The sequence below is a fragment of the Dermochelys coriacea genome, chromosome 2, assembly GCF_009764565.3.
Source record: "Dermochelys coriacea isolate rDerCor1 chromosome 2, rDerCor1.pri.v4, whole genome shotgun sequence".
In the NCBI taxonomy this organism is placed as follows: domain Eukaryota; kingdom Metazoa; phylum Chordata; order Testudines; family Dermochelyidae; genus Dermochelys; species Dermochelys coriacea.
In genome coordinates this window covers 212,282,736-212,300,230 of record NC_050069.1, presented here as the reverse complement: position 1 = coordinate 212,300,230, position 17,495 = coordinate 212,282,736, and the positions used below count along the sequence as shown (strand labels likewise).

The 17,495-nt window shown below is 41.9% G+C and overlaps 1 protein-coding gene across 6 annotated transcripts in view; it reads left to right on the top strand.

The window, feature by feature from the left end:
• The window catches only part of LOC119850545 (ATP-dependent translocase ABCB1-like), a 64,661-nt gene that overhangs the window by 20,695 nt on the left and 26,471 nt on the right, over window positions 1-17,495 (top strand). For 3 of the 6 annotated variants that reach the window (XM_038388724.2, XM_038388725.2, XM_043509200.1), the window contains exons 13-19: window positions 1,213-1,323; window positions 5,490-5,615; window positions 6,113-6,316; window positions 7,180-7,350; window positions 12,345-12,506; window positions 13,352-13,612; window positions 16,744-16,890. In XM_038388724.2, the coding sequence (XP_038244652.1) occupies window positions 1,213-1,323; window positions 5,490-5,615; window positions 6,113-6,316; window positions 7,180-7,350; window positions 12,345-12,506; window positions 13,352-13,612; window positions 16,744-16,890 (1,182 nt within the window). The remainder of the gene's footprint in view (window positions 1-1,212; window positions 1,324-5,489; window positions 5,616-6,112; window positions 6,317-7,179; window positions 7,351-12,344; window positions 12,507-13,351; window positions 13,613-16,743; window positions 16,891-17,495) is intronic. The other 3 variants (XM_038388728.2, XM_038388727.2, XM_038388730.2) reach the window with 1 other exon arrangement.

Here is a 17,495-nt window from a genome sequence, read left to right as displayed (position 1 = left end):
TGAAATGACATTGCTCTTTAAAACACAAGTATATGGAGTAGACATGATTTCAGTTCAACTGCTTTTGATTTGGAGATTAACAGTGCTGTTGAAAGCTATGGTAATACCGTTGCTGGGGAAGAGGGATGCCACACTTTCAGTAACTAACTCTTAGAATTTTCTACAGCAGTTTGTTATATCTGCAGTCTCAGGTTCATATTAGGTTAGAACAAAGGGCTGAGTTTTGTCCTCTGTTATGGCCATAAATGCCTATTGGTTTCAGTGAGGTTGTGTGGATATAACAAAGGGTGGAATTTTGCCTGGAGAGACTAAAATGAGGATGATAAAACTCTGGGTAACCACCTCTGGAGTTGGTTGTTCCTGACCTATTACACTAAGCAAGTCTTAAGGGGACTCACCCCGGACTACAGTAACAATGGCTACAGAGGCTCAGGACTCTGTTTCCCAGATTGCCTAGAGTCAGAACAAGCTGGAAGCTACTACCAGAACCAACTGGAAACCACAACTCGGATGAAGGGTTTGGTTTTATTTTTGGTTTTGTTGGTCTTGGAGTGGAGCAGAGAGAGCCCCTTTAAACTTCCTAGTCCTACTGAAAGAGAAGACTTGAATTCTGTTGGCGGTTACTGGGTCATTGACAAGCATCAGTCCAACAGAGATCAGCAACCTGGGAAGTGGAGGAGCAATTCCAGGTCAGGCTATTGAGCGCCAGGCTAATTTTCCGCTGAACTTCAGACCGGGGAGCCTCAGAATGATATCTTTTTAGGGGTGAAGACTTTGTAATAAATCCCCAGTTTGTTTGTTTTTGCTTGTGCATTTTAAGCCAACCAACAATTACAGGCTGCATCACTCCTTCAAGAGCTGATTCTCAATTCACATTCTGCCTAGGCAGACGCTGGGAGGGAGCTAAGAGATTTGGGCCCATTGTAAATGTTGGGAGGTGGATGATTTAAGGTATAGTTGATGTTTTATTATTCTAATTACTCCTGTTCTTTCCTTGTCCCCTATCCAAAAATGCTTTGCAAGATATACACAAGGATTGCATTTCACTGATCTGCAGAATCCTCTGGCGTGAAATATAGCAATCATTGATCGGTTAAACTGCTATGTAGCGTTTTGCAGTATTTCTCTTACTGTGCTAAACAACTTTTCCATCTAAAGCCACAACTGTAAAATCACAGAAATGTGTAATACATTTTCAAAATCTCTCTCCAGCACCGTCTTATAGATAGCAGTGCCAAGGAAGGATACAGACCAGACAAGCTCAAAGGAGAGATTGAATTCAAAAACATCCATTTCAGTTACCCATCTAGACCTGACGTTAAAGTAAGTGATCTTTTTAAATTAATCTTTGAAGTGAAAAGCTGCTGCCATTATCTGTGTGACCAAAAAGAAAACTGATATTTTATCAATTTAATGTATTTATTTTAATTCAGCTTTTTTTTAAAAAAAGTGTCCATCCTGTACTCTGGGTATTTATGCACCACAGTGTGGTCTAGTTGAAAGAACACTGGGTGAGGACTCAGGAGACCAGGATTCTATTCCCAGCTCTGCCACTGGCCTGCAAAGTTACACTTGGCAAGTCACTTTACCTCTCTTCCTCAGTTTCCCCATCTGTAAAATGGGGATAGTAATACTGACCTCCTCTTTAAAGTGCTTTGAGATCTATGGATGAAATGTACTATGTAGGAGCTAAATGTTGTTATTATTATAATAGTTATAAAAGTGTAAACAATAATGCAGGATTAATGCCTTCCAAAACTAAACCCTATCTTCACCACCATCATCCACCTTTTCTTCATTTTCACATGCTGTAAAAAGCAAGGGAGAACAAATGGGACTTACAGCATAACCTGAAGGTAAGTAAATTTGGCCGCTGGTGAATTGAATCAAGCAAATTCTTCTTTTGAGCTCTCTCACCAAGAATGCCTCACCTCCAGCCCTCATGTGGTTAAACCCAGAAAGCTGTTTGTGTCAGGGCTTAAGAAGATCTCAGCTGCTGTAGTATCCCATGTTGGGAGAGGTGATCTTGGAGATAGCCAGGACTCAATTTTAAGCCCTATTAGTTAAAGCTATTATTCTAAAGCACTCCTGACCATGAAATGGAAGCCAATGTAGATCACAAAGCATGGAGGTAAGATTCTCCCTACAGAAAATGCCCTTTAAGGAATAGTCTGCCATACTCTCCACCAGCTGAAGTTTGTGAGGGGAGTTATCTTATTGTACAGTCTCATGTATAGTACTTTGCAGTAATCCAATATTTCTCTCTGGATTGACATCTGTACCAGAACTGAAAGTTCAGAACCTTCTGGCCAAGCGTAAAAGACAAACAAAATGCTATTAATAACAGGTTTCAGAGTAGCAGCTGTGTTAGTCTGTATTCGCAAAAAGAAAAGGAGTACTTGTGGCACCTTAGAGACTAACAAATTTATTAGAGCATAAGCTTTCGTGAGCTACAGCTCACTTCATCGGATGCATTTGGTGGAAAAAACAGAGGAGAGATTTATATACACACACACAGAGAACATGAAACAATGGGTTTATCATACACACTGTAAGGAGAGTGATCACTTAAGATAAGCCATCCCCAGCAGCGGGGGGGGGGGGAAGGAGGAAAACCTTTCATGGTGACAAGCAAGGTAGGCTAATTCTAGAAGTTAACAAAAATATCAGAGGAACAGTGGGGGGTGGGGTGGGAGGGAGAAATACCATGGGGAAATAGTTTTACTTTGTGTAATGACTCATTCATTCCCAGTCTCTATTCAAGCCTAAGTTAATTGTATCCAGTTTGCAAATTAATTCCAATTCAGCAGTCTCTTGTTGGAGTCTGTTTTTGAAGCTTTTTTGTTGAAGGATAGCCACTCTTAGGTCTGCGATCGAGTGACCAGAGAGATTGAAGTGTTCTCCAACTGGTTTTTGAATGTTATAATTCTTGACGTCTGATTTGTATCCATTCATTCTTTTACGTAGAGACTGTCCAGTTTGGCCAATGTACATGGCAGAGGGGCATTGCTGGCACATGATGGCATATATCACATTGGTAGATGCGCAGATGAACGAGCCTCTGATAGTGTGGCTGATGTGATTAGGCCCTATGATGGTATCCCCTGAATAGATATGTGGACAGAGTTGGCAACGGGCTTTGTTGCAAGGATAGGTTCCTGGGTTAGTGGTTCTGTTGTGTGGTGTGTGGTTGCTGGTGAGTATTTGCTTCCACACACCACACAACAGAACCACTAACCCAGGAACCTATCCTTGCAACAAAGCCCGTTGCCAACTCTGTCCACATATCTATTCAGGGGATACCATCATAGGGCCTAATCACATCAGCCACACTATCAGAGGCTCGTTCACCTGCGCATCTACCAATGTGATATATGCCATCATGTGCCAGCAATGCCCCTCTGCCATGTACATTGGCCAAACTGGACAGTCTCTACGTAAAAGAATGAATGGACATAAATCAGACATCAAGAATTATAACATTCAAAAACCAGTTGGAGAACACTTCAATCTCTCTGGTCACTCGATCACAGATCTTAGAGTGGCTATACTTCAACAAAAAAGCTTCAAAAACAGACTCCAACGAGAGACTGCTGAATTGGAATTAATTTGCAAACTGGATACAATTAACTTAGGCTTGAATAGAGACTGGGAATGGATGAGTCATTACACAAAGTAAAACTATTTCCCCATGGTATTTCTCCCTCCCACCCCACCCCCCACTGTTCCTCTGATATTCTTGTTAACTGCTGGAATTAGCCTACCTTGCTTGTCACCATGAAAGGTTTTCCTCCTTCCCCCCCCCCCCCCCCCCGCTGCTGGTGATGGCTTATCTTAAGTGATCACTCTCCTTACAGTGTGTATGATAAACCCATTGTTTCATGTTCTCTGTGTGTGTGTGTGTGTGTGTGTGTGTGTGTGTGTGTGTGTGTGTGTGTATATATATATATATATAAATCTCTCCTCTGTTTTTTCCACCAAATGCATCCGATGAAGTGAGCTGTAGCTCACGAAAGCTTATGCTCTAATAAATTTGTTAGTCTCTAAGGTGCCACAAGTACTCCTTTTCAAAATGCTATTAGCCACTGCTGCTTCCTGCGTGCAAAAGCAGCTGTGGATCCAACAGGTTACAAAGTCACTTGAGTGTGCTGCTGTTAGCACTGCCATTTCTTCTGATGGGTTCCTCCACCCTACAAGCATAAACTCATAAAATCTCTGAGGTGAGTCACAGCTGACTTGCCTGCATCAAACCCACCCTGTAACTTGCTGGCTAAGCCAGTCAACTTCTCCCAGCGGGGTCTAATGAAACAGAGACCTGGAGCTATGTTATCTGAATACTGAAGACCGTGTAGTCTGTCCTGTCTCACTGTCTTCCCCTAATGGTCTTGCATTCAAATTGAGCAGAAGGGTGACAAGACAGAATACCACATCACTCTACACAAGAGAAATCCTGGGCTGGATGAGCCACACTTCGGACCTGTGGCTGGAATGGGATGGAGCCATTCAAGAATGATTCCATCCATCCCTTCCAGAGTCCATCCTGTGTCAGCAGTGGCTCATTATCAATGGTATCAGAGGTAGCTGGCAAAGCTAAAAGAATCATCCTGGATACCTGGTACTCATCAACACCAGCCAAAGATGATCAAAGTACAAGATCAAGGCAATCTCCATTTAGTACCTAAAATTCGGAATGAACTGGGTCAGAGAGCTGAAGACTAGTTATTGTCAGTGTTACCTTGACATGCCCTTTCCTGCCTTCCCTAAAAAAGGGAGGTTAGAGATGGGATGGTTGTGATGAGAAATTATGTAAAAGGGATGAAGAATGATCCTCTTGCTTGATCAATCAAACACCAAAGCTTATCTATTATAAGCTTACTGGAAAACTGGAGCTCTTCTGGTATAGTATAAGGAGATGAGAACAATATTACTGTTGTTCTGATCTTCTATTGCAAAAAAATTGTATAGCCGTAACTCAGCCTATATATAAATATACATAAGAGTTCCCATAGGAGACCAATATTTTGGCCACTAATAATATTAGACGTTTATGAGATGGGATAAACAGACTGAGGTAAAATGTTCCTAAATGTGAACATAGCAACAAAAGTGTCCATTCTCCATAACTAATCCCTAATACATTCTAGAGATTGTCGAACCCTGACTCTTCATTGCATTGGGGATATTAAAACAGCCACGTTGTTTTCAGAGTCAAAGGTTTTTTCTTAGGGAAATCTTTATGGAATAAGAATAGAACAAAGTCAGATTGTTAGTAATAAAAAATTTTTCTTGTCACCTTCAAAGTGCTTTCCAACCAGGACTGGAACAAAGGACTAAAAGCAGGCCTGGGAGTTCAGTACACTGTTAGACCAGGCCCCTCATTATTGGCTTGATCACAATGCCAAGTCTCTTAATGGACCTTTTTCTAAACAAGCCATTTATTTAAGTAGCTCTATATTTATTGGACTAACACACACAGATTATATTTCCAGATTTTCAATGGCCTGAACCTGAAAGTTCATTCGGGGAAGACCATAGCTCTGGTTGGCTCCAGTGGCTGTGGCAAAAGTTCTACTATTCAGCTGCTACAGAGATTCTATGATCCAGTCCAAGGAGAGGTTAGTTTGGATGAACTGTCGATTATTCATGGCTCCTAGGATGAAGATTAATTTCCTGAGTAGATTAAACCGACACTTTAAAAGGACGTTACAAAAAATTGGATTCTTAAAAGAACAAAAGATATGTAGCACCCAAAGAAATTCTGATACTTACTTATTTTTCATTACTTGTATGTCATGATGATGAGAATATTGTAAAAACCTAAATAGGATTTTACTGATTTTTTTTTTTAAGGGAAGTCAAAATTTGGATTTAAATATTTGGGGATATCCTTTTTGTTTATCCTGCTCCTTCCATTCTTCTAGTCTGAGGTGATTGTGAAGATATATTTTTAATTTTTCTGGTCATGTTTAAATTTTCTTGCTTTATTCCATGTGAGAAGCTGCTAAACAAATACTTAAGTCAATTATTATATCATTATTATACCATGATAACAACTAATTATTTTAAACATAAATGAAGAGTTTGAGGAAATGTATTATGTCTTTCCACTCAGATTACCTTAGATGGGCGAGATATTCGGACACTTAATGTAAAGTGGCTAAGAGAACATATTGGCCTTGTAAGCCAGGAGCCTATTTTGTTTGCTACAACAATAGCTGAGAACATTCGCTATGGCAGAGAGGATATTACTGATTCTGAAATTGCGAAAGCAGCTAAAGAAGCCAATGCTTTCGATTTTATATCCAGACTGCCTGATGTGAGTTGATGTACTTTTGAGCACCTTATAACTATGACGAAGTCTTTGGTGTTTCTCTCTCTCTCTCTCTCTCAGTTCTTCTGAAATTTTGTGGCCGAAATTCTCTGCTGGTGCAAATAGATAGTGCTTCACTAGCTTTTCACTGATGTTTTGCCATTTATTCCAATTGACAATTTGGCCCACAATGTTCTTAATTTAGAATACTAACTGTGTGTCATGTGGCAACATTTTTTTTTTTAATAGGGTAGATAAAGAATTTCTATGAGATTTTTTTTTTTTTTCAATTTGCCAGATTTTTATTCTGTTTTTTCTGCTAAGTATTATCTGTCTATTCCCACTTCCAATATTCCTGTCTTTTTTATGTATTTTTTTTTTTAAACTGGGTTGAGATTGGCAAACAAAATTGCTTTGATGTGGTCCTAAGTAGTCACTGCTTATTATTGTTCACCAATCAAATGGCTGGATTCCTTCAGCCAGTTCTAGTTTGCCTGTTTTTTTCACTTCAGTTGCTTCTTTTTTATAATTGAAAAATCTAATTTTAGAGTACATTCTTTAAGCTAATAGAAAACCATCACACCACATACTAATTCCTGGCCAACTAGAAGGTGAGACAAAGACAAAAATGTAAACCGATCATTAGACATTTTAAACTGTCCTCTGCCTCAAGGGGGAAGAAACACTGAAAGTAATTGGCCAAGTTCTTTTAGAAGTAATTTTTCTTAAAGCATTTATTTGACCATCCATCACAAAACTTTTGAAGAGGGAATTTCTGATTGTGATAGTAACAATAAGATTGGGGGAGAGGGGTAAAAGGATTTCAACTGACCCCTTCTGCAATCTCTATGCTCCTCTGGTTTTCTCAGAAATTTAACACTATGGTGGGGGAAAGGGGAGCTCAGCTGAGTGGAGGGCAGAAACAACGAATTGCTATTGCTCGTGCCCTGGCAAGGAATCCCAGGATTCTGCTGCTGGATGAAGCCACGTCTGCTCTGGATACTCAGAGTGAATCTGTAGTGCAAGCAGCTCTTGATAAGGTAGGAATCCTATTGCTGGTTATTAATCAATATTAAGAAGCTCAACAATTAAAGACTATAGCGTGCCATCAGTTTTTAATCACAGCTCTCCACTGGTTTCAAGAAAGGCATTGAAATCAATAGGGATGCATGCTCAAATTTTGGTGTCATGATATGACCCTGTAATAATTAATCAAAACTCCATTAAGCAACCTTGGGTTGCCACCCCTGAGGCCCCGCCCCATCTTCTGCCTCTTCCCCTGAGGCCCCGCTTTCATTGCGCGCTCCTCTCCCTCTGCCCCCCATTGCTCTCTGGATCATCTCAAGGAGCTTGCCTGCAGTAGGAGGTGGCCCAGCTGAGAAGAGGCTGGTGCGTGTTAATGACCCAGCACTTCTCCCCACCCTGCAATAACTGAGCTTTTGGTTCAGGTGCCATAGGGTTGCCAAAAGAAAAAGGAGTACCCGTGGCACCTTAGAGACTAACAAATTTATTAGAGCATAAGCTTTCGTGAGCTACAGCTCACTTCATCGGATGCATCCGATGAAGTGAGCTGTAGCTCACGAAAGCTTATGCTCTAATAAATTTGTTAGTCTCTAAGGTGCCACGGGTACTCCTTTTTCTTTTTGCGAATACAGACTAACACGGCTGCTACTCTGAAACCTGTCATAGGGTTGCCAAGTCACCAAAAACTGGACACCTGGAAACCCTAAATGGCACCTGGACACAGAAGCCAAAAACCAGACTATCCAGATTAAAAACCCAGACAGGTGGCAACCCTAACGCAATCACAGGCTCGATTTCTCTTAACGTCATTCCTGATTGCCAAGATATTTGCATGTAGATAGAAGTTTTCTTCTTTAATGCTGGCGTCTTCCACAGAAAAGCAATTGTGATGTGAGGCAGGAGGTGGTGAACTGTAAATGTGGCATCAGTAATTTAACTTCTACATTATCAAAGCAAGGTGCCAGAATTGTATGGATTTCTACAGGGCAATAATAAAAACACATTGTGCTTCTACAGCACTGTATCTTAGCCAATCATTAAACAGATGTTTTTTAATAATTTTCACAACACTGCTGGGGTTTACGGATTATTTTCTCCATTTTGCAAATGAGGAGACTGAGGCACGGACAGGTTAAGTGGACACACGGTGAGTTAGCGACAGAATATGGAGTTTCGCCTGATTGTGGCCTACAGGACTGGGCTGAAGCATTGCTTTAGGTTTCTGATATTTATTTGTATATAACCAGTGGTGTATCATAAAAATAAGCCCTATGAAAAAGCTTGCCTCCCATTAGTACTCAGTAATAGTAAATACAGAATAGTATAAGTTCTGTGCGTGGCTCAAGGGCACTATGTGGCCCACAACATTTATCTGCAATAAATTTTAAGTCTGTGGGCCTAAATTCTGCCTTCACTTATACCCATCTGACCACACTGATATCAGTTAGGGTTGCCAACCCTCCAGGATTGGGCTGGAGTCTCCCGGAATCTGCATCGATCTCCTGGTGACCATAGAAAGCAATTCAGGAGATTTTAATAGGCTATTTTAAGAAAATGACATTGTCACGTTGGGGAGGGGGAGGGGGAGGAATTCTCCTGGAATAGCTTCAGTCAGAGTTAGCAACCCTAATATCAGCAGTAGTGCATGGTGTAATTGAGGGTAGTATTTGGGTGCTGAGCCCTTATATTATGCATAGATATCATTATTTATACTGAATTTTACACACACACGTGCACACACACACTCACAACATGAAAAGAACATTAAGGTTCCAGAGTCAAGCACTCCAAATTTAGGGAATGACAGAATTAAAGTTGCCTGATCAACATTCATTTGGTCCCTGTGTGTGTCTGTCTGCATTAAGGGACAGTCTTCAATTAAATGATCACATACTATTTTTTTCCACAGGGACCCTGCTTCATTCAGTGCACAGGATGGTGCTATTCGACATTCAGTGCTAGTCAATATTGCTTTTTATCCTCCGCATTCAATGTATGCCCCAATGCCATTCAAACCCTGCTCTGAAAACAAAATTAACAACTTCCTCATGGGCTTTTCTATACCTCTCATCACTCTAGTATCTGAGTGCTTCATAAACACTATCTTCACAACACCCCTGACAAGTAAGGTGGTAGTATTACTCCCATATTACAGAAGGGGAACTGAGACCCAGAGACGTTAATTGACAGGTTTCAGAGTAGCAGCCGTGTTAGTCTGTATTTGCAAAAAGAAAAGGAGTACTTGTGGCACCTTAGACTAACATTTATTTGAGCATAAGCTTTCGTGAGCTACAGCTCACTTCATCAGATGCATTCAGTTGAAAATGCAGTGGGGAGATTTATATACACAGAGAACATGAAACAATGGGTGTTACCATACATACTGTAACCAGAGTGATCACTTAAGATGAGCTATTACCAGCAGGAGAGCAGGGCGGCGTGGGGTGGGGGAGAAAACCTTTTGTAGTGATAATCAAGGTGGGCCATTTCCAGCAGTTGACAAGAATGTCTGAGGAACGAGGGGGGCGGAGGGGGGAAATCATTTTACTTTGTGTAATGACCCATCCGCTCCCAGTCTCTATTCCAGCCTAAGTTAATTGTATCCAGTTTGCAAATTAATTCCAATTCAGCAGTCTCTTGTTGGAGTCTGTTTTTGAAGTTTTGTTTTTTTTTGTTGAAGGATAGCCACTCTCAGGTCTATAATCGTGTGACCAGAGAGACTGAAGTGTTCTCTGACTGGTTTTTGAATGTTATAATTCTTGATGTCTGATTTGTGTCCATTTATTCTTTTATGTAGAGACTGTCCAGTTTGACCAATGTACATGGTAAAGCGGCATTGCTGGCACATGATGGCATATATCACATTGGTAGATGTGCAGGTGAACGAGCCTCTGATAGTGTGGCTGATGTCATTAGGCCAGGGGACACCATCAGTTCATTTGCAAACTGGATACAATTAACTTGGGCTTGAATAGAGACTGGGAGTGGATGGATCATTACACAAAGTAAAACTATTGCCCCCCTCGTTCCTCAGACATTCTTGTCAACTGCTGGAAATGGCCCACCTTGATTATCACTACAAAAGGTTTTCTGCCCCACCCCACTCCACTCTCCTGCTGGTAATAGCTCATCTTAAGTGATCACACTGTAAGGAGAGTGATGGTAACGCCCATTGTTTCATGTTCTCTGTGTATATAAACCCCCCCCCCCACTGTATTTTCCACTGAATGCATCCGATGAAGTGAGCTGTAGCTCATGAAAGCTTATGCTCAAATAAATTTGTTAGTCTCTAAGGTGCCAAAAGTACTCCTTTTCTTTTTTAGAGATGTTAATGTTGAAAGTTGAAAGTTTCAAAGAGGATGGCTCTAGACTGTTCTCAATGGTAGCAGATGACAGAACGAGGAGTAATGGTCTCAAGTTGCAATGGGGGAGGTTTAGATTGGATATTAGGAAAAACTTTTTCACTAAGAGGGTGGTGAAACACTGGAATGCGTTACCTAGGGAGGTGGTAGAATCTCCTTCCTTAGAGGTTTTTAAGGTCAGGCTTGACAAAGCCCTAGCTGGGATGATTTAACTGGGACTTGGTCCTGCTTTGAGCAGGGGGTTGGACTAGATGACCTTCTGGGGTCCCTTCCAACCCTGATATTCTATGATTCTATGATTCTATGAAAGTGCATACTACTTTTGGATGCTGATCTGCGATGCCCAGGACTCAATATTTCAGAGAATTTTGCATTATACAGCGCTATATATGTTAAAAGTACATCTCCTATTGACTTCAGTTGCAGCTGTGACTGCTCGGCGCTTCTGCAAATCAGACCCCAATGCCTCAAGTCTGGCACCCAGAAAAGGAAGAACACACAATTAGTACCACGTGTGAAAAGTTTGGTTTCACTGGCTTGCCCAGCATCATATAGTAACTCTATTGCAGAGACAGGGCTAGAATCCAATTCTGCAGAGCAGTATTCAGCTGCCATAACAATGAGACCATCCTTTCTTTTCCTGCAGTCCCCTGCCTCATTCACTACACAACATACAACTTCTGCAACAAATAAGGCGGGTTTCCTGCAAACAAGAGCATCCTTTACTGCATAACTTTGATTCCTTCCAAAATGGCTGTTCATTCTGCTCTCCCTACTCTTGTTTCCTGTGCCTGGGGCCACAACTCCCCCTGACTATAGGGAGGAGAAATTGCAGGCAAAGAGCTGCTCAGCCCCCCCACCCCCCGAGTCCTGGGCTGGAACATGCTTAGTCACTCTGTGGGGATGATGCATGTGCACTCCTGTCATACAATGCAGTGTGCTTAAAGCAGACTGTTTCTTTGGAGAATTTAGCTGCTGAACACTAACAAGTCTTTACTGAGCATGTGTAAACTGAGATTTTTCAGAGCCTCATAACTCGGCCAAATTTAGGCAGATTTTCATGGGAATGGTAAAAGGCACATCACTGATACCGGTGAGACATGCCCATCTCCTCCAAATTTCAAGTCCCTGCTCTCAAGCATTTAGGTGATAAAGCTTCTCAATTAAAAAGTTATAAGAATGTTTTAATATTGGCAAAACAACATTATTTTCCGCTAATCTCATTCTGAGAAACCATTGAATCATTTTTGCTGAAATTTAAAACAAAAAAAAAAACAAAAAAAACACCACAGCCTGAGGCAGATACCAGCATGGAAAGTTTCAGCCCAAATAATTAAATCTTGAGAAAGTTATAAGCATCTGACAACAGATCTTCCAATTGGAAGTGTCAGGCTACCTTAGCTATAGGCATTGGTACCTACACAGCCTATAAAATTAATTCACTTTTCCCTGGCATTATAAATGTGGATTTTGTAATCAGAAGTGTCCTTTGGTTGTTAAATCAGACCGCATGCATGGAAATAATGATTGGCTATAAAGGGTCAACAGGGCATTTAATCTTGCATTTTCAACACTATCGCTGTGCTGTTAGGTAGGGATTTTTTTTTCCCCACCTCATTTTAAAGTACCTTTTTTTCCCCTCCTGTAAGGCTAGGGCTGGACGTACCACCATTGTGATAGCTCACCGGCTTTCCACAATCCAGACAGCTGACATTATTGCTGGATTTCACAACGGTGGTGTTGTTGAACAGGGAACACACAATGAACTCATGACACAGAAGGGTGTCTACTATTCTCTTGTGATGCAGCAGGTAATGATAGAGCGCTCCTGACTAAATGTTTCAGATTTACTGGCAGTCTCTCTACTCCAGAAAATTATCTGTATATCTCACTCACAGATGCTGATTTTTGTATTTGCCAGTGGGTGCTCCTCTTTTTTCCCCCCTTCTTCCCCCCACCGTTTGTGACCTGTGGGAGGGACCTTGGGAGAGAAGAGGCCAACCAGGGGAGGGGTCTTGGGGCGGTGTGATGGGCAGGGCCTTGGGGCGGAGCCACAGTCCAGGTGCTGGGGCCCACAAAAGATTTATCCAGCCCTGCAAGTGCTGAACACCCCCTACTATTTTTTTTCAGTGGATGCTTGAGCCATGGAGCACCCACAGTGTCGGTGCCTATGATCTCACTGGTAATATTGCTGACACATGCAGGTTCTGCACTCAAACAGCTGGGCCATTTTCGCTTTGCAGTTTCTGCATGTTTTCTAGTTGAGTGAAAGTTGATCAGTCAGTCTTGTTTATAAGTTGGAAGTGGTGGTTTTTCACTGGTAGCAGTGCTTCACATTTACCCAATGTAATGAGTCAAAAACATAACTGAGCAGGGGAGGTGGATGACATCATCACAGAACTGTTAGATCCCGGATTTGACTGAGCTATATAGATGGGGTGGGGGTGCATACAGAACCAAATTCTCTGCTGGTGTAAGTTGCAACTGCACCAACTTATACTGGCAGAGAACTTGGCCTATACAAATTACTATGTGAAAGTGACCATGTAACCAAAGTGTTGTTTTTTTTGTTTGTTTCCATACCAAGTATACTGTTCCTTCCCCTTGCGGCAAACTGTCTTGTGACTGTGTATCACTATTCCTTGCTTGTTACTAGGATCATAGTGGAAACACTCAAAATGAGATATCAGAACGTGATGAAGAGACACAAAATCTAGATGATCTCAGAATGGAGAACCTGACTGATCTTGGTGGTTTTGAAGAACCAGGAATCCTTGAGATGGAAAGCATTCCTAATAGATCAAGAAGGTGTAAAAGCAGAAAGACCTCTTCTAAGAAAAAGTCACCTGAAAAGAAGAAGGAGAAATCAAAGGAGACAGAGAACAACAAGGAATCTGGTGGCACCAAGGAGAAAGAGGTTAGTGTTAAAATTCAGTTTAATCCTAAAGTTTAGTGATAGCTTGTGAGAATAGAACAAAGGTCATTTTATTTTATTTTTTAAAAAGGCCTTAAACTATGCCACCTTTGCTATGATCCTGTCATATGCAACATTGACCTGGATGAATTCTTGAATTGGGACTCTTCAGGGAAAAAACTGGTGTAAACAAATCAGTCTGACCTCTTGAGACAGAATTAACCTGATACACAATAGGGTGGTAAGGAGATTTATGCTTGTTAGTTATCTTTTTATTAGGAAGTTCAAACAAGTTCTCAACCTCTTGTCAAACTTCATAAGATTAGGGTGTTAAATCCACTGTCCTGGCCAAGTTCCTACTCCAAGTAATTAAATTATACTTACTTACACAGACATGGTGTTTTACCAGTGGATGACACGATCCTTGCGATATGTATCCCAGTTTGTAAAGCACTTTGGGATGAAAGGTGCTATATAAATGCAAATTATTATAATTAATAATAGTGTTGGCCACACACTAAACAGAGAAAATGTTCAAAACTCTATTTTGAAATGCAGCCTAAATTAAAACAATAGAAAAGATTTACCTTTTTCTCCAACCACCTCTCTCTCTCTGTTTCAATAGGGCCAGCTCCTGAGGTCCTTACTCTGTTTTTATTCAGACAAAATTCCCCTTCATGTTAAGGTATTTTGCCTGAGTTAGAACTGAATAAAAACCAGGTAAGGACTTCAGGTTTTAGGCCCTGCTTCAATGGACTCATTGAAGTCAATTAAAAGAATTTCAGTGGGCTCTGGATTAGACCTTGTACATAAGGCCAAACAAGGACTTTATTGCTCTCGCGCGCTCTCTCTCTCTCTCATTCATTTTATATATATATATATAGTTTGAACTGCACACAGTATAATTATTCACATCCTTGTATGAAGCTGGTTGTAGAAGACCTACAGAACTTTTTTCAATGATCTGCCAGTGCAAAGAGCTAGAATATAAATGTAGGGTGAAATCCTGCTGACATTGAAATCAATGGGAGTTTTGCTGGTGTTTGATTAGTATAATAAAATGTTTGATTAATGAATATAATTTCAGAATCCATAATGTACCTAACCTTGCCAGATGTTTGTTTTGTTTCTCAACCTTTCTCAGCTCAGACCCTATGTGTAATGGTCTGTTGTGACCTAGAGACTTCCTGAGACACCCCTAGATCCAATGTCACCCGACCCTGCAGGGATCCATCAAGGGTTTGGTTGGACTCAGAGCTAAGATTCCAGGTGTTCTAGCCAGATGTAAACAGCTGGGGAACTCCCCCCACCAACAATTGGGGGGAGGGGTGGTAAACCAAGACACATCCTCCAAAAATACACAACTTCCCCCTCCCGCATGTGCGCGCACACACACACACAGCTCACTGGGGGTGGTGAGTATAAGAGGCTGGAGGTAAAATGGAGAGATTGGGAGTCTGGGGATGTAATGAGGAAGGAGTTGGAGGGTCTGGGGAAGGAAATGGTAGCAGAGGGGTGTGGAGGTGCAGTTGGAGGCTGGGGGAAGGATATGGAGGCAGACAGGTCTGGGGGAGAGGTGTCAAAGTGATAGCTACCCGAAAAGACACCTCATGCAGCCCATGGAGAGAAGAGGGTAAAGAAGTGGAGGGATTTGGGGTCCAAGGGTTACAGTGAGCGGTAGGGGGAAGGAGTTGAGGGGGCTGGAGGCCACAATAGGTGGTATGAGAGAGGGAGAATCGCTTGGCTGTGGGGGAAGGCTACATCAGGGGGCCCAAAATGGGATGCAGGACAAGGGTTATGAAAGAGGGAGTGTTGCCCAGATGCGAGGTGGGGGTTACATCAGGGGGTCAGTGTTTGCCAGAGATTGTGTTACCAGCTGCTCTCTCCCAGCTCCTGTCCCGCTGGGCTTGGCTTCCCACTCCGGGTGTTGCAACCTCAGAGCTTGCAGCACTGCTCAGGTTTGGCCTGGCCACCCTGATGAGGGGGCCAATCGGGCCAAATTTGTGAGAGTGGCATTGCAACCGTGTGCACCAGGTCACAAAGCCCAGAGGGGGGAGCTGAGCCCAGCTAGCCCTGTGATCCTTAAACACATTCAGATGACCCAATTTTGGGTCACAACCCACCAGTGGAGAAATCCTGTTCTAGGAGCTGTTTTTTATTATAGTACAGTCTACTGGTAGAACATGATGCAAACAATATGCAGCAACTGGATGCATTCTTACAATGTATCACCCAGAAGTCCAGAACACATATTTTTTATCTATTCATAACTGTGGCATTTGGGCCTTGTCAGAGGAAATAGATGGCAAGATGCATGGCTTCAGAATTCATACTGTTTGCAGTAAAATAAAGAAATCAGATGGGAAGCCATGAAATGATTTGTCACAAAGTTCAGCATGCTTATATGGTTGAAGTGTGGACAGGCTTTTCCAGTATCTGAAACACAGGCAAAGCTAACCAGGCGAGGCCATCGCAACTGGCTCAAAACCTCATCTAATAATTTGTACCCGTTCCTATGTTTTCATTTCATTTTCCACAACTTCCTCAACAAATGTGTGGCCATTTTGAATAGTTCAGTGAAGCTGAATTAAGCTGCCATGTATTTTTTAAGGGAGATGAAGCCTAAATCACTGTTTCATATGCCTTTTCCATGCATCTGGTAATGATTCATAGTCTGTATTTTGTAAAAGACAAAACAGACTAACTGACATAACTAGACCCAATTGTATTATTGCCAACCCACTAGCATTTGCAGAGGCTGAACTAGACTGATCTTTCTGTGCTCAGAACAGAGAGACTTTTAGGTCGTTGTAATGATTCATGTGTTAAAGTTGCAATCCATGGTCATTGACCCTATTTGACATTTCACTGAACTATATAGACCCCACCCCACTTAGCCTTTTGTTAAATTTATGCCTGCAGATTTTTTTTGACTTGCAATTGCAGTTTTAAGACCTTAAATTACAGAGTGGCAAATCTTCAGTATGTTTGCTCATTCAGTGTGTACATTGGAGGCTGGGGCGAATTATCTGTGAACAGTTGCTAGGACAGTTTTTACTGATTTACCCCCGAGCTGAGGAAATTGTCATGTTCCACAACTTTCAGTGAACAGCTGAATTTTATCTCTTATGTAGGAGGAAAAACTCCCTGCTGTGCCTTATTCCAGTATTCTGGCTCTGAACAAACCGGAGTGGCTGTATATATTCTTTGGCATGATTGCTGCCGCCCTCTCTGGTGGCGTCTATGCTGTATTTTCTGTTATATTTGGAAAAATCATTGGGGTAAGTTCAGAACTGGATGGTATACTAACTTGAACCAGGCACAAATGCAGAACTTTAAATCCTGCCTGACCCTCCAGCTAGTCCTCTCTAGTGATGCCTTAGAGCCTCATTCTATTCCCACTGTCACTGAACCCTACAAGTCTTTCCATTGACTTGAGTAGGAACTTGATCAAGCCCTTGATCTCCTCTCGCCACTTGGGACTTCTTGCCTATTTTCCAGCCCCTGTATTTGGAATGACATCACCTTCCCTTATCAAACTCAGATTTCACTTACCACTCTCCACTGTTGTGCAGACTCCCTGCCTTGTACCTGACCCTGTTCTTTGCACTGTACCCATTCTCTTCGGACAGTAAGCTCCTTCAAGGTGTCTTGCATTCCACCATGTTTGTAAGTACCAGGGGCATCCATGGGACTGTCTGAATAATTAACCCCTTGATTCCTGAATCATTGCAGGAAAGAAATGGAGTCTTCCTTTGAATTCCAATATATGATTGTTGGAAGCTGCTGAGAGTTGGAGCAGCAGCCGGGAAGAATAGTTGGAGCAAGATGTTGAGGGAATCTTTTATCTGCAGGCAAGAGAAGAGGGGTGTTGTAGTCAGCTGGA